The sequence below is a fragment of the Eschscholzia californica genome, unplaced genomic scaffold, assembly GCF_041429995.1.
Source record: "Eschscholzia californica isolate CP2 unplaced genomic scaffold, dmEscCali1.0.p SCAF_2, whole genome shotgun sequence".
In the NCBI taxonomy this organism is placed as follows: domain Eukaryota; kingdom Viridiplantae; phylum Streptophyta; class Magnoliopsida; order Ranunculales; family Papaveraceae; genus Eschscholzia; species Eschscholzia californica.
Window position 1 is genome coordinate 62783362 of NW_028238309.1, and position 22946 is coordinate 62806307.

The window sequence follows — 22946 nt, forward strand, 5'->3', positions numbered from 1 at the left end:
CGAGCACGAATTTTTCTTGTGGCTGACCAACCACGAAACCCTCGAGGATGGCTTCGACCTGAGAAAGACATGTACATTAACACATGATCATTTTCTTTATCTTTATTTGTAAACTACGTGTCATCCTTCATATTAAGTAAGAAAAGTATGCCATCAATATTCATTGTATCAAAGTTGGATAAATTATAACGTCTACAAAATGACTTAATATACATAAACGATAAAGGTAGAACAAATGCAACGTGAAAAAATATATAAATGCAATATAAATCATATGGGAAAATATTCGTCTAACGAGGTGCCCTTAAAAATCAAGGTCCAATCTCTTCGTAAGGATAAAATCCGCGAGGCACGCCAGTAGGTTGGGCATCCATTAAGCGAAAAAGTCCTGTAACAAAACTCGATAATAGCCTAAGTCACTATCCACGCATCCAACCTTTAGCTGTTAAATGCTTACCCACCTTGATGTAAGGATTACACAAATATGTGTAACGCAATTGCCACTCACACGTACAAGGTCATCCTACCGCTGAACGTTATTGCGTGATCCACCACCATTAAAATACGTATCTCGTATTTATTTCGCGAAGATATACGTTACTAGTTAGTAACCTATTGCACACAAGCGGTAACATCCCGGCCGTCTCCGAAGGTCATCTCTAGGGGCCAAAATAGAATAAACCCAAGAACTTAGAAGTCACAGAACCTCCCCCTCTCTCTCTAGAAAACCTCTCTAAAAGACAAACCTAGGGTTCCTCTTGCATTCTCATCTCTAAGGTGAAACTTTTCACCTATTCGTCATCAATTTCAAAGGGTTTTCACATTAGATTGATTGCTCGTACTCAAATTGGGGTTTTTCCATTACTACTTATACAACCTAGCTTATGGTTTGATTGATCATGCCTCTTACATTTTGATTGAATGAACATTATTTGATTTTTCAGCATGACAGAACATTTTAGGGCCTTTTGATTTTCTTACAGCTCTTACGTTTTCTTTTTGAGATTTTGCTTAGGATCGTTCTAGGGTTTTACGTAAGTACTAGAAGAGGGAATCAGAATTGCAGTTTGTTAAACTAGTTGACCATTTAGGGTTGAGTTTGAAGATGAATGAAGTATGTTTAACTGGTTTCTTTTTGATTGTTTATGCTGTAGTTTATTTCTGTAGCTGCTGGCAAGGGAACCTTTTCAAACAAGGAAGAATACAAAACGGTCTCTCTCTCTATTTCAATTAATCCTATTTGTAAGTTTGATTATGACTTTACGAAGTTTGATAATTGAGTAATTTAAGTACAATGATTTTCAAAGTTTAATTGTTTCATTTGGCAATTGCATAGATGAATTTCACCTGCAAGGGTAAATTTATTATCAACAGATGTACTTGTTAGAGTAACTAATGGTTCAGAATAAGAACACGAATGACGAGTATAATGACTAATAGCATATGCGGTGATTTGGGGTGTTATGTTGTCTAGTGTTGACATTGCAGCGCATTTTTGAAGTTAAGATGGTAGAATTAGGCGAATGCAATCAAGTACACTATGTTATGGAGTGATGGACCGCGCACCATGCTCACCCGCGCACCATGCTCACCCGCGCACCATGCTCAAGGGACTCGGCCGTGTTGTGGCGCGGGCTATACCTTGTCTAGTAACCTGATAGATTATTTTGTTAACGACTATTTTGCTTGTTCGTTTTGTGAGAAGTTTTTTTTTTTGAATAATTTGATTAAATTAGAAAACTGAGGGAGTTGAATGAAATTATGCTCTCTTGCCTTTAATTATGCGAAGCTTGGGCACGTTTTGATTGTTTTCTGTTATAAGTTTTTTTGAAAACTATTTTGTGGATCTTGTGATCCTATTAACAGGATTGCAGAACTACAAAAGACAACCTTTTAAGTTTGTTCAGGTCCTACGGGATATACTTCTTGAGTTATGCAACTATGGTAGAAAGTCAATTTTAGGGGTATATATATATGTATGAAATGTTTTGATCCTTTTGATATGTGTGGTCTGTTTGATTCTAACTTCTAATGAAGATATTCTTATCAATTTTGTGATTGTTGGTTGGTCAGTGATAAAATGAGTAGGCCAACTACCCGCAATAAAAGTAAAAGATACAAGTATGGAGAGGAAGTTGAGACTTCTACAGGAATCTTGAGGTTTGGCATTTCTTCTTCTTCTTCATCTTTTTCTTCTTGTTCGACATAGTTTTACTGCTTTTGTTTCATATCATTTACATCATATGTAGGAAAATTCACATGACTGGCGAGGTAACCAAGGATGATATGGATCAGCTATATATGCTCTCAAAGCCTGTCTGTCAAGGATGCCGTGTAAACTCAAAAGACAACCCAAATTGCTTTTGCGGACTAGTTCCACCTCCTAATGGAACTAGAAAGTCAGGCCTTTGGCAGAAGATGTCAGATATTATCCTTGCTCTAGGTCCAGACCCAAGCAAGGATCTTCGTGCTTCCACAGACTCACCTGTGGGTTTAACAAATCTTGGTGCAACGTGCTATGCTAATAGCATACTTCAGTGCCTTTACATGAATTCATCTTTCAGGGAAGGTGTTTTTTCTGTTGAATCTGATCTTTTGAAACAAGATCCTGTACTGGATGAACTTGCCAAATTATTTGCTCAGTTGCATTCCAGTGGAATGGCTTTTATTGATTCAGCTCCATTCATCAAGACATTGGAGATAGACAATGGTGTCCAGCAGGACAGCCATGAATTCCTCACTTTACTCCTTTCTTTATTGGAGCGCTCTCTAAGAAAGTCCAACATTTCCAAGGCAAGAACCATTGTTCAGGATCTTTTTCGTGGACGTGTTTCACATGTGACTCGGTAAGATTAACTAGTTTCTTCGTGAATTCAAGTTATTATCTAATTTTAAAATTATCATATTTAAGTAATGCTACACGGTTACATGGTAGAAACGTATCACATAGAAAGGATATGGCTATTTGACACAACTACGAGGTTCCGGTCCTCCCAGATACAAGTAGAAAAGGTCAAAACTGGATGCGACTGTTGCAGTTTATTTTACTCAGCATCTCTAGTTTTAGATAACCTTTCTCTGATTATTCACACGAGACCTGAGCCATAGAGACAAGTGACTGAACCGAGTTTTTAGTCCTTAAAAGGGGGACAAGATACCTATTTCAGTTTATTCATGTAGAGATGTCAAAGTAATTATCAGCCCTGGAGTGATATCAAGAAATTCCTTAACCCTGAGGACCTTAAGGTGAAAATATGCAAAGTGAGATTACTATTCATTTTGGGGTTTGGGGTGTTGGTAGAAGTTTCGATCATATCTAGTGTCTAGGACCGTTTTATGTGATTTTCTGTGATGTTCTCAACTTCTAAAACCTTTCGCATGGTGCTTTATTCTTCAGCAGTTAAGGGCAGGGGTTGGTGTGGCTTCCAGTGCCATAAATCTAAATACAAACTTTGCCGCTTAAATGTTCTCGCCAGTGTGGTCTTTAGAGGTGTCACACTCACAAGTGATCACTGTAGAAATAACAATTTTAAATGAAAAATAATAATGCGTATCCCCTACAATGCGAAAATTCATGGTTTTGGGGCTTAGGGTCATGAGGTGTTTTTTCTGATGATAAACCGGACCAGATTTAGAGGACTAAGGCCGTGCAATAGGTCTGTTCCGATATTATCTGGTACGCGGATCACTCCAGTAGGCGGGACGGGTACCGAGACGCTGTAGGTAACCATGTGAGTATCGGGTATGCTAGTTGTACACTACACTTAATGTGATGTAAACATGTGTGTGATTATCATCAAAAGGTGATGCATCCATATAGAAGCAAATGGTCCCACTAGAAGCCTGTGTGGTCCGAGGGTCATATGAAACCTATTTCTGCAGGTTCATCAGGAGTATTAGGGATGGGCATTATAGAGATAAGACGGTTGCAATTTCGTGGTTGTTAAAATGACTCAAATGTACCTCAAAGTAGCCATATCGAAAGATATGTTGGTTGTTAAAATGACTCATTTACTTTAACAGGTGCTCAAGGTGTGGACAAGACTCTGAAGCTTCATCAAAGATGGAAGACTTTTATGAACTGGAGTTAAACATCAAGGGTTTGAAGAGTTTAGACGAGAGTTTAGAAGATTACCTGAGCGTGGAAGAATTATGTGGAGATAATCAATATTTCTGCGAGTCCTGTGGCACACGAGTTGATGCTACCAGATGTATTAAGCTGCGCACACTTCCTGGTTTTCTTAATTTCCAGCTGAAGCGTTATGTTTTCCTTCCAAAGGTACTTTGTAATTGTTCAAAAAGATATGCAGAAATTTGGTTGCCCAATTGGTTTTTTCTTTGCATTTCTTGGTTTGTTCAAATCTTCATCATGAACTGAAATCAAACCAGCAGCACTATGTCCTGTTTTAAAACATTATTGCTTAAAAGGTCCTTTAGCTCCCCGTGCTCCTCTAAAACTTGCTGAAAACCACAACAATAAGGCTTATAGAGTGTAAAACTCATCAGCATCTCAATTATCACTCCATTAACACCAGAATGACAATTTTGGGAATGCTTTGCAAGGTTTTGATGTACAAAGTCACTCTCTTTCGTGTTGCTTGTGCTGTTGGATTGATTGAAGTGGAACACTTCATTGTTTCATTGACACGTATAACATTTCCTGCTGTAATCATTTCCTGCTGCACATCATCCTTTTCTATATTAACATTATTTTATAGACGGTCCAGGAAGAGTTGGCCATCTGAAAGATTAATCGAAGTAAAGTCCATCAGTCTGATATAGCTTCACCAATGCAACTTGATGAACCAAGTACCTGAAACTTTTCCTTTTTGCTTGTTATATGTTTGGGGTTTTTGCTGTGAAGTCTTTTAGTGTTGCACCGCCATATTAGTAAGAGGGTATGATGTCCTCTCCGAGATTGTACGACGACTATGTGATACAGGGATTGATGTCCAATGATCTTATGTCTTATTGTTCCTCTCTGGATTAGGCAACCCTGATTAGTTGCTTGAGCAATATATTTTTCTTATCTCGTTTTCTTTTTTCTGCTTTTGTTTCCAAACCCGTGAAAGGTGGAAATCATTTGATTCCTTGACCGACTTTCCATATTTTCCTTTTTAAATGGTTATTTTATGAACCAATATTCTGAAGTTCACAGGGTCAACCCTGTATTTTTGTTGATTGACTTCTTGAACATCTCAATTCGAATTGGCAGTCAACTGCTAAACTTTGGCAATCTCTTTGATATAGTTGTTAGTTTACCAATTGTTGTTACTGTCTCCAATAGATTTCTTTTTGTTTCTGTTCTCCAGACCACCACAAAGAAGAAAATAACTTCGCTATTTAGTTTTCCTGGAGAACTGCATATGGGACAGAGATTGTGTGAGCCCTCCCAGTCGGACTTAATATATGATTTGTCAGCTATATTGGTCCATAAAGGAACTGCTGTAAGTAGTGGTCATTATGTGTCAATTATTAAGGACGAACGTACAGGGGTGTGGTGGGAATTTGATGACGAGAATGTCTCTAAGTTGGGTTTGCACCCATTTGGAGAACGCTCGTCCAGTTCTTCTGCGAAACAAGTGCCAACTGAGTCAGTGTTGCAGCCGTCTAGCTATGAAAAAGTGGCTTTTTCAAATGGGAATCATGTTAAGGCTGCTCAACTACCATCATCTTCTTCGCGTATTGTTTATCAGGCGGAGACTTTTTCATCAGCTGATGCATACATGTTGATGTATCATCTTAGAAAAACTACACCAAGTTCTGACGAAGGCTTCAAAGATACAGGAAAATGTCAGATGCTTGTGCCCCAACAACACCATGATAAGTGTCTTCCAGATCATCTTTATGAAGAGCTAAAGGGATTAAATGCATCATATACCCTAATTTGTCAAGAGTACAAGCTAAAAAAGGAGAAGGAGTTGGAGAGAATTACTGAACAGAGAGAAGAAGTGAGATCAATTCTTTCTGATGCTCCTGTTCGTTCAGCAGAAGAGCCTTACTTCTGGATTTCCACAGATTGGCTTCACCAGTGGGCTGATAACATTTGTCCTTCGTAAGTATCTATTTCAATGAGATGTTATTGTTCCGTTGTTTTTCTTCCCATAGTCATGCCATGCTCGATAAGTTATATGTAGTTGTTATGCACAGTAAGTATGTGGTAACTTTCATAAGTTCAGATGTTAATGTCATATAGAAAAACAGAAATCTTTTTAGAAAGTGCTTGACTTCTTTCGCATGATTGTTTGACTTTCCCAATCTTATCATTCTTCTACTACTCTTGGAAGTTGGAAGTTTCACAATTTAGGAATTTCTTGATGCGGGTAAAGTACATCATAGACCATTCAACTAGAACAGTATTTCTGCTGTTATAAATCTGTGAAAGCTGGTATTACAATATCTGAGGACTGAGAAGTACATTGTGATTTCTTGTAGTGTTATTGACAACACCGCAATTCAGTGCTCGCATGGAAAAATCTCCTTTTCAAAGATCGGATCTATGAAGCGTTTGTCAGCAGAAGCTTGGACCAGGTTGCTTTCTAAGGTATAAAGTGGATCAAAACCTGTGATATTTATTTTTCCAATATTATGGTTCATTCTCATCTAGGTTCGTTTTCCTCTTTTTCATACTTGTGGGGGCCATGCATCTCCATATGTTTGTGATTATTAGGAAGTTAGATATGTAAAAGTGATATATATGATTTAGGATGTAATTGTCTGTATAAGAGTTGGAGGAAAGTGCTTGAAGATAGGGTACCTGGAGTTATTGCTTACTTAGGCATGGCAGCGTGTGTGTCTTTCTGACACATTTATGTTAATACTCTCACAGGCAATAATAAGATTGTCAAACTTATTTTGATTTTTCTTTAGCAAGAACAATACAGAGTAAGGTTTAGGAATTAGTATTACACACAATACTTGCATCGGTATCTTATGGAGTTATTAGTTCTTGTTTGACCTCTTCTGCCTGCCATGTATATTGGAGATCTGGATTGATTGTCCTGTGCCTTTATCTCTTGTCTACTTACTGACTTGAATAGTGATTTCATTGGGCACTTTCAACTCTAGTATGGTGGTGGCCCAACACTAGCCAATAGTCACCTCTGCACTGATTGCATTATGGACGCGGCGAAAACTGTAGTTCGCTCCAATGACTATAAGGACCGCCGATCCTCTTTTAAGGAAATCGCCGAGGCTGCGCTTACTGGGAAGTCTTTGGATGGAAGCTTGTATTATGTATCAAGGGCTTGGTATGGTTCTTATTGCTTTTCAAACTATTTTCGCTGATGATATTATTTCTTTATTGATTGTCTATTTTTCTTCTTTTTCAGTTTCTGTATGCTTATTAATGATAATAATTCCAGTCATATGTCCAAAATTTGGCAGGGCTGATCCATTGATAACCAGAATCCAGAACAACTGATTCTGAATTGTTTTTCTTATTCATTGTTTTATTGTAAAATCCCTAAACGACTCCTATAGATGCCAATGTTTCCTTCCAGCAGGCAATGTCGATAACCTCGGACTCCACATTTACTCCTTCCAAATCGTTGCCAAGATAGCGCGAGTCTCCAAAGATTTAAGACTTTCTTCTTAATACATGTTTTCTTCCAATGAAGGAGAAGATTTTACAAATGCCTTCTAAATGACGAAGAAATCCCAAACCTAGGCAAAGGAACACCAAATACGCCATGAAGTGGCATGACAAAAGAAGATAACACAAGATTCCTCATTGCATACACATAAAATGCATCTTCTAAAGGAAAACCCGCTTCTTTAAGACAATTAACCATGGCAATATGTTTCCTTCCAGCAAACCGGCAGAAAAAAAAAAGACTTTAAAGGAACCTCCAATCCACACATTCTTGACCTGGTAGCTTTGGCCCTTTGTGCCCACACCCGATAATGCCTCGTAACACGACTTCAACCAAAGTAATTCTATCCAGGTTGTATTTTTATACCCTTCTATCCTCCTCCATCGAGGGAGAGACACTACACTGTCTAACCAATTACCAACCCGAATCCGGGCTTTGCAGTCTGGTGGAATTGGAATCATAGGATACAGTTTGTCGTTTTCCTTCTATGTCTCGTCAAAGTTCTTTCCTTTTTTCTGCGAAGTTTATAGGATGTTAAATATTTTTGTTGTTTACTTGGGTTGTTTACAGGTTGTTACAGTGGTTAAGGAGAAAGAATGTAGATTTTCCATGTGAAGCTGATACTGGCCCGACTGCTTCAATTAGGTGCCCCCACGGAGAACTTATGCCAGAAGAAGCTTCTGGAGCTAAGCGTTTGTTAGTTCCCGAGGTTTTTTGGCTCTTTCTTTTCGAAACTGCCAATGCAGTGAAACCTGATGATGCTTTGGGTTGTTCAACATTTCCTTCTGATTCAGAAACATGCGCTATATGCAGTGTGGAACTTACAGAAGTGGCATGCTTGGAAGATACTCTTAGGTAGTGTGATTGATAAGTTAATGGTTAATAAGTTAATGGTATATATTTTATATAGTTGCTCAGAGGCTTGATTTCCATGTTAATTATGCAGAGCAGCTAAGCTCAAGCAACGCCAAAACCACGAGAAATTATTTCTTGGAAAAAGTATTGCGCTTGATCCAGGTTGGAAGTATTACCTACTACCTTCCTCATGGCTAACCAAATGGAGAAGTTACATCGCAGCAAGTGGGAAGAACATTTCTTCATATGTGGAACCTGATCGTCTAGAGGACGTAATCGATTCTCTTACATGTGAAAAAGTAAGTAATAACTTTGCATGCTTTCACGGATACACACACTCAGACATGGACGTGCACATATTCTCTGTTTCACACACATGCACTAACACAGGTCCATCTTTAATATGTAGTATCTTATTTCAGAGAATTTTAAACACGTAGTCTGTGTCGCTAAATGCTAAGTCGTAAAAGTCGGAATGGGTTGCGAGTTACGAATCTTTCTTGCAGAGTGAGATCGTTATTGTATAGATAAGGTGCCTGTCTCTACATAAAACTATACAAGTCGTGTTGACGCAAAACAACTCATCAATATTATTCTATATCATTACCACGTAGTTAAACTAAATATCCAGTCTAAATCTGCTTATTCAGTTTATCAACTATCTGCCCCAATTCCAAAAGCGACAAATAATAAATAACAATTGAATAGGTGGTTTGCTCGGAATTCGTGTATATCTACTCATTAGAAATTTTATAACCATGACGAGTCTAAGATGGTTATTTTTTCGATAAAAAGAGAATAGAAAATAAAGTTTAATAATTACTAATTTGGGGATAACTTAGACATCTACCAACTCTAGTTGGGGATTATATTGGTTTAATAACTTAGGAAGCTAAGTAGAACTACTCATGTCGGTTAAGTTTGGACTAGCTACTAATTGGAGACCAGTCAGAGTAGTCAGGGCCTTTTTCAGCATAGGACAACTGTTCCAACTATTACATCGTAAAAAAAAGTCTTTGGTAACTTGATTTCAGATGAGCTGTAATACTTAGGAATAGATTAATATAGGTAAAAAGAAAAATGCACGTACATGACAGATGGGAACACCTATCTGTGATATTTATATACACGGCATATGTAATGAGGAGTTTTATACTTGTATTGGTTACTTGATTTCTGTGGAGGATGTTCTAGAAAGTTCTTATGCTGCTGTTACTGCTTTGTGTTCGATATTATGTGCTTATCTTCATCTTTGGGTACCAGCATTCACGACTACTAGAAAGGCCTCTCGACCTTGTGTGCAAGCGTGGCGCTATTGTTCAGAAGACATCTCCTGTAAGTGTGTAGAGTATGTAAGTTTTTCTTTTAGTTTAACATTGGAAGATAATTTTTCTTTTACATTAGACAGCCATTGCTTGCATACGATTTTAGAATAAGATTTTTGATACAACCCTATTTGGTTTTCTTTGTTTTGTTGTTTTAGCTCTCTTCCACTCTACAATTGAACAAATTCGATTCTTAATATATGCCTCGTTTCTGCCCGATGTCTGTTTTGTGGTTTTAGCTGAAATTTTGATTCTTATTATATACCTCTTTCCACCATAAATCTGCTGTTACTAAATGTCATGTTTCTGATATTACCATTCTGGTTCAATAACAGACTGATGGATTGACAATGATCACAGAGAGTGACTGGAAGTTCTTTTGTGAAGAGTGGCAAGGTACTGAGAATAAAGGCTTATCTGCTGAAATTGAGTTCAGTAGGTGTGTGATGAATAAAGTAGTTGGATCTTGTGAAGGGCTACCAATCTCAGATGCAAACCTGATTTGTTCAAACGATGAAGCAATTGATGAGGTTGAATCTAACAAACCTACTATTAAGACTTATCCGCTGGTAAGGGCTCAATTTTTTTTTCTTAATGACTATGATGTTCAAAAAGTGATAAAGACAGCAATTATAGACTTGTTACATCTTTTCTGTTTTGGGGTATCTTGGTCACATGCCGTCTCTTTTTAGGGCTAGACTAGGCGGTGAGCCTCCTGCCTTGTGTTGGCTGGTGGTTGAGGCGATGTGAATGTATTTTTTCTCTTGCGTCACATTGCTCATGACTAAGCGATCAAATGATTTGGCCGAGACAACGCAAATGTATATTTTTTTTTTATGAAAATTCTTATTCCCATGCCTCTACTGAGATTGTAATCATCCAACAAAATATAAGTATCGAACACAACATTAAACTCGCTAGGTCTATATGTTTCTCAGCCCTCTAGCTATGGAGTTCCACTTGTCACCTTAGACACCTACTAACATCTAAAAAACATAACTCACAGGCTCATCTTACATTTGCGTTGCGTTGCCTTTGCCCCACTTTTTATAGGGTTAGAATATTCATATAAACAGAATAAATAACTAAGCTATATTAATCTAAGTAGTTCTGTTCCGTCGAATCATCCAAATAACTGGTGGATCTGAGCGGGACAGATAACCCGGGCCAGTTAGTGCTGAAGTTCCGTATGAAGTTTTACTTTTTTATTTTGAATCTTGAAGCGTAGCAGTCCAATTTGAGTTATAAGAGTAGAGCTTATAGCATAGCCGACTCCACATATGTATAAAAAGAATATAATGTATAAGAGTTAATAAAAACTCATGCGAGATACTTGGTTTGGGGTAGTGGGAATTGGGGATCGGCACTTGTTCGATCCTGAGCTTATACTGACACCAACTGCTTAAATATCAACCATTGTAGTGTGTGTGTGTGCATGCTTTACTTGCCAATAGACTTATATACCCCAAGTTTTGGTGTTGAGATCTTCTGTAATCAGAACTCTGCGCAACATTTAGCCTGAATATGGTTGAACTCGTGACTTCAGCTAAAATTAATGTATTGGAAGGCTGGATCATGCGAGAGATACAGCTGATCCCAACGTCAAGATGTATGCCTTCAGTCTAAGAAAGTAAGATCAAAAGGGCCTTTGTAGGAGACTAAAAGTGATATCCTTTTCAGTCGAAGTGGTAGAAAAACTTATTTAGCCTATTCATACCGCATAACAGTTTCCCACTTTTCCTTTTCTTTTCTCTTCTTTTACTTTTTAAAGTTATAATGGATATACCACATGTAAGATACATGTTCATGTAGAGGTTGAAACCCGGAATTACTAAAAATTACTACTCTATCCGTAACGACAAGTGATCGATGAACAATTGTTGCGCCAGTTGAGGTCCTCTGACCAATCAGTGTCGAACTGGGAACGGGCTGATAAGATACAATCTGGTTTATGGTGATACCTGCCTTTAATCAAATTTGAAAATGCCGATGGTTTTCCTTGAAAAAGAGAGAAAAGTTATAGTATTGGTGTAGTGAGCATATACGAGAGAGAGAGATACTTACACGATCCCAAAAGCATTAACATGAACAAAAAATAACAACGTTGAATAAAATAGTGTACCAATTCAAAGCGGATACCATATGAGACCAAGAGTGTGCACTGTGCGGTTCATCCTCTTAAACCATGAATAAAGTAACAAAAAGGATGGCCACCGTGATACTATCTAATCAATCCGTTCTGTCTTTCTGAAAATGCGGACTGTTGAATGAACTAACCAAGAAGTGATAATGCTTGTGCCCAGTGCAATTTGGATTTGGTAACTGATTGTTGATGCATATTGCCGTACCCTGCAGTTGTTTGAGACCCATCAAAATGACAAAAGCACCTCTTAAACATGCTTTGCTGATGAAGTTCAATAGTGGAAGCTTTAAATCCTTGCGTAAATGATAAGACCATGGCCATCAGGCTTAATGCTTTACGTTCTTGTTTTTTTTCTAACTTCCTTTAGAACTTGACTAGATTTGCGAGGAGTGCATCGGCGAAAGAGAAAGCAATGAATTAGTGCGCAAACTGAACTATTGCAATGAGGATATCTGTGTATATCTAGTCCGTGGCAAGGAAGCACCAAAATCTGTTCTGGAAGCATCTTCTGGTCTTTCTGAGCCAGATAGACGCACCTCCAAGCGCTCACGGAAAACGGCATTTGGCAACTCAATAAACTTGACAGTTTCTGGTTCCTTGTCGGTCTACCAGTTGAAGATGATGATATGGGAATCTTTTGGGGTAAGCTTTCATATTTCTATTGCTTACATCTGAAAACTTACGGGATTATCTTGTAATTTATATAGGTACTCAAATTAATGTTCTAATTGTCATGGCGAACCCCCTAATCAAGTGCTATTACATCCTTGCTAAGATTTTAACCTACTTGCCTTCCAGTTATGATCCAGTAATGGTGATCTGGAATTACCTAGACCCCAGGCTCACTATCCAACCTTGGTAAGACGTTGTCTTCGGTTTGTATTAGTGGTTTATGTAGGATCTCCAATCTAGGGCATGTTATTAACAGCGGTTCTCAAAGGTTGCATGAAAGTGGAAAAAGGGAACCATAGGGATAAATTTGTTACCTACTCCTACCAGTAAAAGCGAGCCCTTAAGTTTCATTTTGTGGCGATTACAACTCGCATGCATGGGTTATGTAGGATCTCAACATAGAGTCAAGACTCAGTCAACTTTTTCCTTTAGTTGTAAGTTGTAAAGTATACTTGATTTATCTATTTTATGCTTTTGATGTGGTACTGATACTTAATATATCTTGTTGCTTAATAAGTTCTTATGCTACGTTAGTGTTAGATATTAAATAAGTCTGATAATTACTACACATTGTGGCTTTGAGGTTGTTATTTATATATTATTCTTAGTAACTTGGTCCTTATCTGATAGGTTGTGAAGGAGAATCAAATTCTACATAAAGGTCCCCGGGTAATTGATGAGGAATCTGCCACTCTAGCTGACATGAATATATTTCCAGGAGATATCCTCTGGGTCAGAGATTCCGAAATTCATGAGAATCGTGACATTGCTGGTAATTCAAAATTATCTTGTGAAAACAATACAGTGACTGTTAAAATGAACATGTAATGCTTGCTGATACAAAACGAGAAAAACAAATACATGAATGGTGAAGTGAGAAGTGAATAAATAAGACTCCGCCTGCTTTGCCACAGATATGTCCCATCAACTGGGGGTACCAAACCAACATTTAAGCTGATAGTCCCCAAAATGTTAATGTTCTTAAACAATTAAGTCTACGAACTAGATTATGTTCTAGAATTTACTACAAATTATGTAAATAAGCATAATAAAGATAAGAAGAAACCTAATAAACAAAAAATTCTTATTTATAGCACGAACAGTTACCGTCAAAATATTTTCTGATATGAGTCGACTTGGTCAAAGAAATACCAATCGTTCTTTTTATGCAAGCATTCCTGCATTACAAATTTGATAATTCTCTATTTTAATGGTTTAGATGAGCTCATTGAAGAGAAGATGAAAGTCCAGCCAACTGAAGAAGGATTCAGGGGAACTCTTCTGACATCAACTATTTTAACAGAGGTTATTTGACAAGCATGCTACATCTTCTTCTTCTGCCAAACTGCAAAGTGGTTTTGTTTGTATCGTTTAACTCTTATTACTTGTTTTTACACTTACAGGACCGGTGACATCCTGATGCTTCAAAGTGATACTGTAAGGTACCATTTCTGCTTTGTAGTCCCAGTTGTTCATGTCACTTTGTCCTTATTGAGTTGTTTCAGCTTCTCAATGGTAGATACAATTCTAGCAACTCCTATGTCGCTTTTTTGTTATTGAAGTGTTTCAGGATCACTTCTTCCTTAGGTCCAACTTTATAACTATGGATCCATTATCCGAGTGTGTTAGAACCTGAGAGTATTTCCTGGTAATAATAGGTTCATTTGGCCTTCAAGTGGACAATAGATAACGTAGCCAGAGTTGGCAATGGCGCGAAGTCATTTGACAGGGCATCTCATCTAGTTATGTACCACAACTGAAGATTTGAAACTATAAGCTAGAAGATTCATTAAAGAATGAAAGCATCAGAAAATGTAACTTTAACAACTTTGGTTTTCGACGACTTATAGGTGAATAAAACACATTAATTGGGCATACTTGGAGGTCTTTCATACTAGTCATAGAAACGGGCTCAAAATTAGCATATAAATAGTTCTTAATGGAGTACTACTCTTTCTTAAATACTCGCGTTCTGTCCGTATCTAACTGAAACTTCATCTCCAGTTGTTCATGTTTAAAACTAAGATAAAGCACATCTTTTCTAGTACTCCTAACTGCTGTTTTATTTTCGATATGATCTTGCTTACAGTTCCTAGCAGTCCAAACTCTATTTATAGCGAGAACATTCAGTTTGTGGTATCCAGATGGAAGTTTGAAGCAGTTTCAACATTCAAGGTAAGTTTTTAATGTTATCACCAGTCAATATTACCATCAGATGCTGTTTAATCAGCAACAGGTGCATCTTATGGGACAGGGGGTCAATACTGTAAAGAATACTTTCGGAAAAAAGCTGTAGGCGAGGAGTCGGGACTTCCAAATTTATGTCCCAACTTGATTTGGACCTTCTGAAAATGTTATTGAAGAAAAAATAGAAACACTGTTGCCCTTGTCGGTGTAAACAACTATGCCTAGTAGTAGCGAAAGTGAAACAAGAGATGAAGTCAAGTTTCTAATTCGTTTTTAATTTGGACTGTGTTTTGTTGTTGCAGATTTTGTAGCAGCTTGCTTGTATAGCAAAGTTTTGTTCAACCTTGGGGTTTGCAGAGAGGATATACTATCTTGTTGTATTGAGCTCGCACACCCCTTCTATTTGCACATTTTTTCGTCGGATTTAAATCATTTGTTGAAGAGCACATTGTAAGCAGAAAAAAACACTAATCTCATTTGACAATTTCGTTTACCAAGTCTCCGAAGAAGTCAAGGAGATGATAATTGGGAGGTAAATATTTGACAGGAGTTTTTCGAACGTGATTGAATGAACATGATTAATATATACAGTAGTATATATATAATATACTAGTGATTTTTGTATCCGTGCACCTGTTGCACGTACTTGCCATGTTGGGCTGAAATTACTTCAGTAGTAAGCCTTAGGGCGCCTGTATGAAATACTCTCGGAACTACTTTAAGTTGAGACTTATTTGACGGTTGGATAATCTAAACGAAGAAACTATGATCATATTTGAGTTTAACACCTATTATATAATTGGGGGACAGACTTCCATAACACCACTGGTTCTCCTATTGGGCTATGTCAACTATTTCGGAGCACCTCATATCATTATTAGTTGCCGATGTGACTCCTGAACATACCAAATTACGTCACATTGGGGCTTAATCGGTATATATTGCAAATGCGAGGAGATTGAGCACCACATCTTACCTCGATTTATAAATGAGACCCATATTGCTATACTGCAAAAGGAAGGAGATTGAGAACAATATGTTACTCCATTTAGAAATGAGGCTCCCATGTTGTTTAGGAACGGTATGGGTTTCAGTGTCAAACTGGTGACCCGTTCCAAACTCACGTTTATCGATACCTTTTGATTCTTCTCTTTCTACATATAAAAATATATACCTTTTGATTCTTCTCTTTGTATGTATAAAAATATGTAATTCTTGCATCTCCGCCCGTTCCAAACCCTTCTGCTCCGCCAGTACCTTTTGGTTCTTCTCTTTTTCTATGTACAAAAATACATAATTCTCGCATCTGTACCCGTTTCAAACCGATCTCCTCTGACGATACCTTTCGGACTCTTCTCTTTCTAGGTATAAAAATAAATACATCCCGCCGTTAGTAGGCCGGACATAGACTTTTTAACTCCTACATATAAAAATAATAGGTGCAAGTGGTAATAATTAATTTATGAGGGATTGAATAGTGTTTTTTTTGGGGACGGAGCAACAAAATCGAAATTTACGCTAAAGCATTCTCTCCTACAACCACACATATAATCAGCCCTAATTTAAAATACTAGTACTATCACCATTTTCATTTATAGTAATCATCAAACAAACACAAGAAGAACAACAAGAACAACAAGAACAAGAAGAGATTATCAAGCCCTAACTTTCTCGCATTCAAGCAAGGTTCTTCTTCTTCTTCTTCGGTGTCAGCTTGTCGTCGTATCTACCGGGTGATTTTCTTTTCCCGTTTTGGTTGCTTCATCATATACCCATTGTTTCTTTGTATTATGGAGATCTTAGGTTCTGTCATTATTAGTTTTCCTTTTAGGGTTTATAGTGAATTGCTTGTTCTCTTTTAATAGTATTTGTTAGGGTTTGTAATTCCAATTGTTATTTCAGGTTATTCCAAGGGTAGGAAGGAGGTTATGCTTGGGAATGTAATAGCGTTATGATAAAGAATCAAACTTTGTGGTTTCTTTCTCGTCTGGGTGTTGTTGTTGCTGACGGTGGTGGTTGTGGTGGTGGTGCCAGCTTCCGTAATTGCCGCCTTATCAGTAGTTTTGGTGGAGGTTCAATGGCTTTGTTTAACACCAAGGGTTATGGGTTCAGTCAGGTTGGTGGTGGTGCTCCTCCTCCTAATGAGATCCTCCGTCCTCGGATTAACCCTCAATCTCCTCTTGTTGGTCTTGGTAAAGGACAGACTAGTATCAATGCCTGCCATTGGTTGAGCTTAAAAAGTTACTCTCACCGCTCTGCTGCCTCCTCGGACGATGGAACTGGAAATGGGTTTCAGAATCCGCCTCGTGCATTTGCTCCGTACCCACAGCTTCGACATTATTCTGGTGTTAGACTTGATGAGGGCAAAAAGGATACTAAGTTTCTTGTCGATGGCCCGGATGTGTTCCAACGTGGAAACCCTCTTGGTTTCTTGAAACATTCATTACCTGAGAAACTTGTTGTGTCTGTTGATGTCGATGAAGGTGGGTATTTCATTAAGCCTCCCCTCTTTTTGTTTGAAACATTTTTAGTGTCTCGTTGATGGCCCTGACGTGTTCTTTTTGCTCTTCTAGTACTCGGAAGCTTCGTCTCAGCTCTTAACAAATTCATTGCTGATCGTTATTCTTCCAATCACTCTGTCTCGGAGTACCATGTGTACGAGTTCTATAAGGTATTTTCTTGATGTGATTGCTTTTTCTAGTATCTGCATTCATAGGAGTCGAATGGCCTTCTCTATGTTGCCTTTTTACTGCGAGATGTGTACATTCTAGGTAGGAACCATAAAAAATATATAGCGGTCTCTGATGCCACTCGTTATGGATATGATGTTCATCTCCCTTATGGGTATCCAACTTGATGCCGAGTCTTGGGTAGAAAAGTTGCATATGTAAGAAGTTTTGGACTGTTGCTTATGCAGGAGATGGTCAAGGGTTCGATATTCCAGATAATGGGTAGTCATTTAGTAAGATCAAGAAAATGTGAGAGAGCAAGACTAGAGTATCACACTATGTTTGGATTCTTAATTTTGGTCTGAATAGTTGTACTACTTTATTTTCTTCTAATTTGATGTTTCTTCTGTTTCTGTAACAGATATGGAACTGTTCGCGCAATGAAGGTGCGACTTACTATAACCGTTTAGTCTTACCTGTATTCTGTTTTTCTTTTTTCAAAGATTTTGCTCCTCCATACGTCGTATATTTTATTAGTCAAAGTGTCAAACAATATGAATCCATTTGAACTAGTGGAACAAGAGCCAACTAGCCAATACTTCTTAGTTTAGGGAATTGGAAATTGATTATTTTCAAGTCGGTTTCTAGCTTGTAAACCTGACATGGGGAATATGAGGACCCTAGGCGAGAATAGTTGCCTTGGATATGTTATACTTGTTAGGTCTTATGTCGTCCCTGTTTGGGTTTCTTGTCTTCTTTGCCCCTTCTTTCGGGGACATTGGCTAGATTTTTCTTTCTTGTAATTAGCTTCCTTTTATATTATATTCTTTCCCTTTTTTAAACAGTCGATAATTTACTCCTAGAATTGCTTCAAAAGCTATTAAGCCTATTAATTATAATAGAAAATGGCAAATAATCGTTGTTTATTTTGCAGCTGATATCAGAGTTCACGAGTTCTTTAAGACTTCTTACTTCAAAACAGGGATTCATCCAATCCCGGGGGCTCGGGTGACTCTCCATAAGCTATCAACATTTTGCAATCTATCAGTTGTTACGTAAGTACGCATAGAAGCTAATCTTTCTAAAAGAAGTGTTTTATGATATAATCAGGTTTGAAGTTGTTTAGTGAACTTCCATTTTTATTTTATTATAAAGGTCGCGCCAGAATGCGATCAAAGACCACACAATTGAGTGGATTGAAAAGCACTACCCAGGATTGTTTAAAGAGATTCACTTCGGCAATCACTTTGCTCTGGATGGGACATCACGACCTAAATCAGAAATTTGCAGGTATAACTTTCGTTTGATCATCATGTCTAGTGTATCATACAAACTGTTTTAGTAATAGGCACCTTGTTTCAGGAATCATATCCCATAGGAGTATAAAATATCGTGCTAATGCAGATATTGGAGTTATAGAAATTAGCAGTAGTATATCATTCTATAGCAAGAAATGTGAGTGTGGTTGGACAATTTGGTTTGGAAGACTGAAATTACACGTGAGAAGAAATGAGATGGATAAAGTTTTCTTATGAAATTTGGTTGATGAAACTTGCCGCAGGTGTCTAGGAGCACAAGTTTTGATCGATGATAACCCACGTTATGCGATTGAGTGTGCAGAAGCAGGGATCAGAGTTCTACTCTTCGATTACGAAAACTCGTATCCATGGTGCAAGACAGAATCTGATAATCTGCATCCCCTGATCACCAAAGTTCATAACTGGGAGGAAGTAGAGCATCAGTTAGTCTCATGCATCACCCCTTAATGGCAGATACCATCTTCAGTTCCGCCAGATCATTGAAGCTGCCTCCCCATATCCAACAGAATCGGATGAATGTTTCATCGTCAGCAACCAGATTTCTTTTTGAACCAATAATTTGTGTAGTGGGGAAGGGAAAATCAGTACAGGATTTATACTTAAAAATTTGGGGATCACTAAATTTTGATGTGAACCCTTATGAACATGATATAATTGTCTGCTAATGGATTCGTCACGTGGCAACGGCAGCTAGAGAGAGGGGATTTAGCAATAAAGCCAAAGAGAGGGGGGATTTAGTATTTAGAAAGCAAGCAAGTAAGCATTTATACTTGTTTTTCTTCAACTCACTTTATAATCATTGGTGGTTGTAAGCAGAAACTATCCTCTTTTAAGTAAACTCAGCAATTTAACTCTCTTTGTATGCAGTTTAGGTTCTTCTTTGCCTTACCTCTTGGATAAATTGTTGTGACAAATTACCCTTAGCTGAAACAAATTACGGAAACAGCCTCGTTTGACCCGCAATTTTCAATTATTACCAGCTTAAGGCCGCATGGGATTGTTTCGGGTATTCTCATCTATTAAGGCTTGGACAACAAGTGATAGCCAGAGATTTTCAGAAGATATCCTAAGAATTTGATTAAGTTTAGGAAACTCTAATACTATATAAAGGGATCTAGCAGTTGTTTAATTCAACATCAATAAAATTTAAATATTTCTTTTATTCTTTGTGAGTTTCAAGTTTTATAAGTTTTAGAAATTGATCTGAGTTTTTTCCGAGTTTTCTTTTGCGTCAATTGGCACCAAGAGCAAGGTTTCTCTTGACTAAATGGCAGAAGGTAAGGCTAGATTTTAACGCAACTTTCGACAGTAACAGACGGATCGATGTTGTATAGTTAGTGCTTAATAAGATAGATCACCAGACGAATCAATTAATGGAGGAGGTTCGTGAGATGTTAAACAACCATGTGAAAGTCAATGCAAACCCTAGACGATAAACCATTAAAATGGAACATGGTGAGGGATTTGTCCATGGCCAGCTGGCCAATAGATAAGAAAAAACACAACTTATATTACAACAAATTTTGAGGTAATATCTAATTGTGACGCGTCTTTAGTTGCGGATGACATTAGTGATATGACTTTAGACATAGAAATTCGTATAGAATGTGAAGTTATTCCAGTTATTTAAGAAATAAAAACTGACATTATAGTGATTAGGGAAGAATCTTATATCATCAGTTTACAAGATAAAGAGATTTGTAATTCTTGAATAAGTTGTTAAGAAAGCTAATTTGAAGGAAGATGAGAAACTAAAATTTGTGAACTAATTTTCCTTCATATAAGATCCATGTTTAGTATTTTGTGAACCTAAAATTTGTTTCTCAAGGACTGGTTAGTAATTTCATCGCTGGATCTTCTCAAAATACTAACCGATTTTAGACTGATCAATATTAGTGAAGACTGCGTGAGGTTAAATCACTAACCAATCATTGAGAAGCAATTTTAGATGGACAAAATACTAAAGATTTATACGAAAGAAAATCAGTTAGACAGATATCAGATTTACAAAGTTTCTTATCTTCCTTCAAATCAGTTTGCTTAATAATTTCTTCAAGAATCGCAAATCTCTCATCTTGTAAATTGATGATAGTAGACTCTTTCATAACCGTAATAATGTTAGTTTTTATTTTTTGAATAACTGGATTGACATCACATTGGACACGAATTTTTATATCTGATTAGTATCACTAGTTTCATCCACAACTACAAATTCATCGCAATTAAACATTACCTCAAAATTTGTTGTAATACTAGTTGTGTTTTTCTCGTATTTATTGACAAGTTGATTGTGGGTAAACCCCTCAACACGTTCCATGTTAATGATTGATTGTGTAGGTTTTGCATTGATATTCAGATAGTTGTTTGACATCTCACGAACCTCCTACATGAATTGATTCATCAAGTGATCGATCCAAACAACATCGTTTCTTCGATCACCGTCAATATTGAGATACGTGTGTAAACACGTGATATAAGAAACGGATCAAGATGAAGAGACCCGACAATCAAGACTATTTCGAGATATTTGAAGATCCACAATATTTACTTTCATATGTTTGGAATATCTCTGTAATATATCTAATATTATTATTAGATAAGTTTTATATTATTTCCTAGTTTAGTTAGTAGAAACTAGGAAATCCTGAACCCTAATCTCTCTATAAATAGGAGAGGGTTGCAGGGAATCAAAATCATCGAGTTATTGAGTTATGTAACCGATCAACCCCACATACAATTGTATGTGGTGATTATTAATAATGAAAGTATATCTCCTTGGATGTAGGTCTTGAGTATCCGACCAAACCACGTTAAACATTGTGTCTTTCATTTATGTTTATATATCCGATTCTTATATAATCGTGACTTTATCATATCTCCGATTATCATATAATCGTGATTTAACAGTCAAAGGTTGTGTTTCTAGGCTCGCCTTCTATCATTGAGTCAGGAGAAACCTCGCTTTTGATACCAATTTTTTTTTTTTTTTTTTTTTTGAGCCAAGGGAAAACATATTCCATTAATAAGTGACAAAGTCACAATGATACATGGATGATAATTCTTATTTCTCTCCTCTGAAAACTTCATGAGAGTTACATACCTTTAAATGCAAAGTGCCTCATGAAGGGAAAGAAATTGGACAAGACACAGACACAATGATCCTAAAGATCGAGAATAAAAAGACCCTAAAGGTCGACAAGAAGATCCTATAGATCGTGAAAGGAGACCCTAAAGGTCTGACAAAAAACTGGAAAAAAACTAAGTAAAAGTAAAACAAGTAATTCTCTCTTCTCCTTTGCTGCACATCCCTAACTGGATCGATCTTTCCGATCTAACTTCTATGGTATCTGACTTCACTTCGATGAGACGACATAACCAGATTCTCCCAAATTCGCTTCTTTCTCTTCTTACCCTTCCACGATACTCAAATTCACCGGATAAATCCTTAGCCTTTTATTTCTAAACCCTGATCAGAAACATACCTGAACCCAAATTTGGCCGGAATAAGTGCCGGAGACTTATAGCCGGAAAAGTTACTCCTCAAAATTCCAGTATAATCGGCTTTCACCATCTTTCCTAGTCTCATGTTGCTATAAGTAAAAGACGGCCATTTCAATTTCCTTCTAAAGCCGATTGATAAACCACTGTCTTCATTGATTTGATGGAGATAGATAGAAACTTGCTTCCTCTAAAAAAAGGAAACCCTAGATAGAGCTTTTTGTTCCTTCTTTATCTTCTGTTTAATTATCTATTTATCTCTCTGTAATTGTTGTTGGTTCCATATCATATTGTAATAGAGCAAATTCAATGATGATAAAATGATAAAAAGACATCAAACAAACACCTATTTCACCATGAAATAGAATTATTAGAACCCCTCAATCAAAACATGGATGAAGACGATGTGATGGGATTTGACATCGGCTTCGGCGAAGAAGAAGAAGAATTGATTGAAGAAATTGAAGCAACAGGAGATGAAAAACGTTGAAACTTAAACCAGATTCAAAATGAGAGTATGATCCATTGAATCTTCATCCAAGTCGAGATTAAAGAAGGAAATGGGTAAATCAACATCTTGAAGCAAACTAAACAAAGTTAAGAGTTTGATCCCGCTCAATCACCACCATAGCCAGAACGAATCAAACGATTAAGGAGAGAAAGAGAGGAAGAAAACTATAAAG

General features: G+C 37.2%; 2 protein-coding genes across 21 annotated transcripts; both read left to right on the forward strand.

The window, feature by feature from the left end:
• The first annotated feature begins 476 nt into the window (after positions 1-476).
• UBP26 (ubiquitin-specific protease 26) lies at positions 477-15549 on the forward strand. 19 transcript variants are annotated; one of them, XR_015234733.1, is made up of 18 exons: positions 477-777; positions 1155-1242; positions 2074-2160; positions 2250-2846; positions 4024-4279; positions 5313-6055; positions 6436-6544; positions 7069-7250; positions 8166-8450; positions 8542-8749; positions 9714-9785; positions 10111-10344; positions 12297-12560; positions 13221-13362; positions 13810-13895; positions 13994-14032; positions 14680-14765; positions 15080-15549. XR_015234733.1 is itself a non-coding variant. In XM_086662133.1 (15 exons), the coding sequence occupies exons 3-15, from the start codon at positions 2081-2083 to the stop codon at positions 13902-13904; spliced, it is 3267 nt and encodes a 1088-aa protein (XP_086518259.1). In that variant the 5' UTR covers positions 653-777; positions 1155-1242; positions 2074-2080. The 19 variants fall into 19 exon arrangements, 1 of the variants encoding a protein (XP_086518259.1); XR_015234735.1 differs by having other exon boundaries at positions 1155-1211; XR_015234743.1 differs by having other exon boundaries at positions 590-777; positions 1155-1211; positions 13994-14105.
• A 681-nt stretch (positions 15550-16230) lies between these two features.
• On the forward strand, positions 16231-19619 carry LOC147560091 (Haloacid dehalogenase-like hydrolase (HAD) superfamily protein). Of its 2 annotated transcripts, none has more exons than XM_086662135.1 (7): positions 16231-16510; positions 16680-17260; positions 17351-17448; positions 17868-17892; positions 18381-18501; positions 18602-18736; positions 19008-19619. In XM_086662135.1, the coding sequence occupies exons 2-7, from the start codon at positions 16729-16731 to the stop codon at positions 19210-19212; spliced, it is 1116 nt and encodes a 371-aa protein (XP_086518261.1). In that variant the 5' UTR covers positions 16231-16510; positions 16680-16728; the 3' UTR covers positions 19213-19619. The 2 variants fall into 2 exon arrangements, with proteins under 2 accessions (XP_086518261.1, XP_086518262.1); XM_086662136.1 differs by having other exon boundaries at positions 16313-16463.
• Positions 19620-22946: the final 3327 nt, after the last annotated feature.

Bases quoted from the DNA above. Each gene is read 5' to 3' on its own strand.
- LOC147560091 (XM_086662135.1), top strand. From the start codon at position 16,729: ATGATAAAGAATCAAACTTTGTGGTTTCTTTCTCGTCTGGGTGTTGTT. The intron at 17,893-18,380 runs GTGCGACTTACT...TTTATTTTGCAG, and splicing joins GAACTGTTCGCGCAATGAAG to CTGATATCAGAGTTCACGAG. The intron at 18,737-19,007 runs GTATAACTTTCG...AACTTGCCGCAG, and splicing joins CCTAAATCAGAAATTTGCAG to GTGTCTAGGAGCACAAGTTT.
- UBP26 (XM_086662133.1), top strand. From the start codon at position 2,081: ATGAGTAGGCCAACTACCCGCAATAAAAGTAAAAGATACAAGTATGGA. The intron at 2,161-2,249 runs GTTTGGCATTTC...CATCATATGTAG, and splicing joins ACTTCTACAGGAATCTTGAG to GAAAATTCACATGACTGGCG. The intron at 8,750-9,713 runs GTAAGTAATAAC...TTTGGGTACCAG, and splicing joins ATTCTCTTACATGTGAAAAA to CATTCACGACTACTAGAAAG.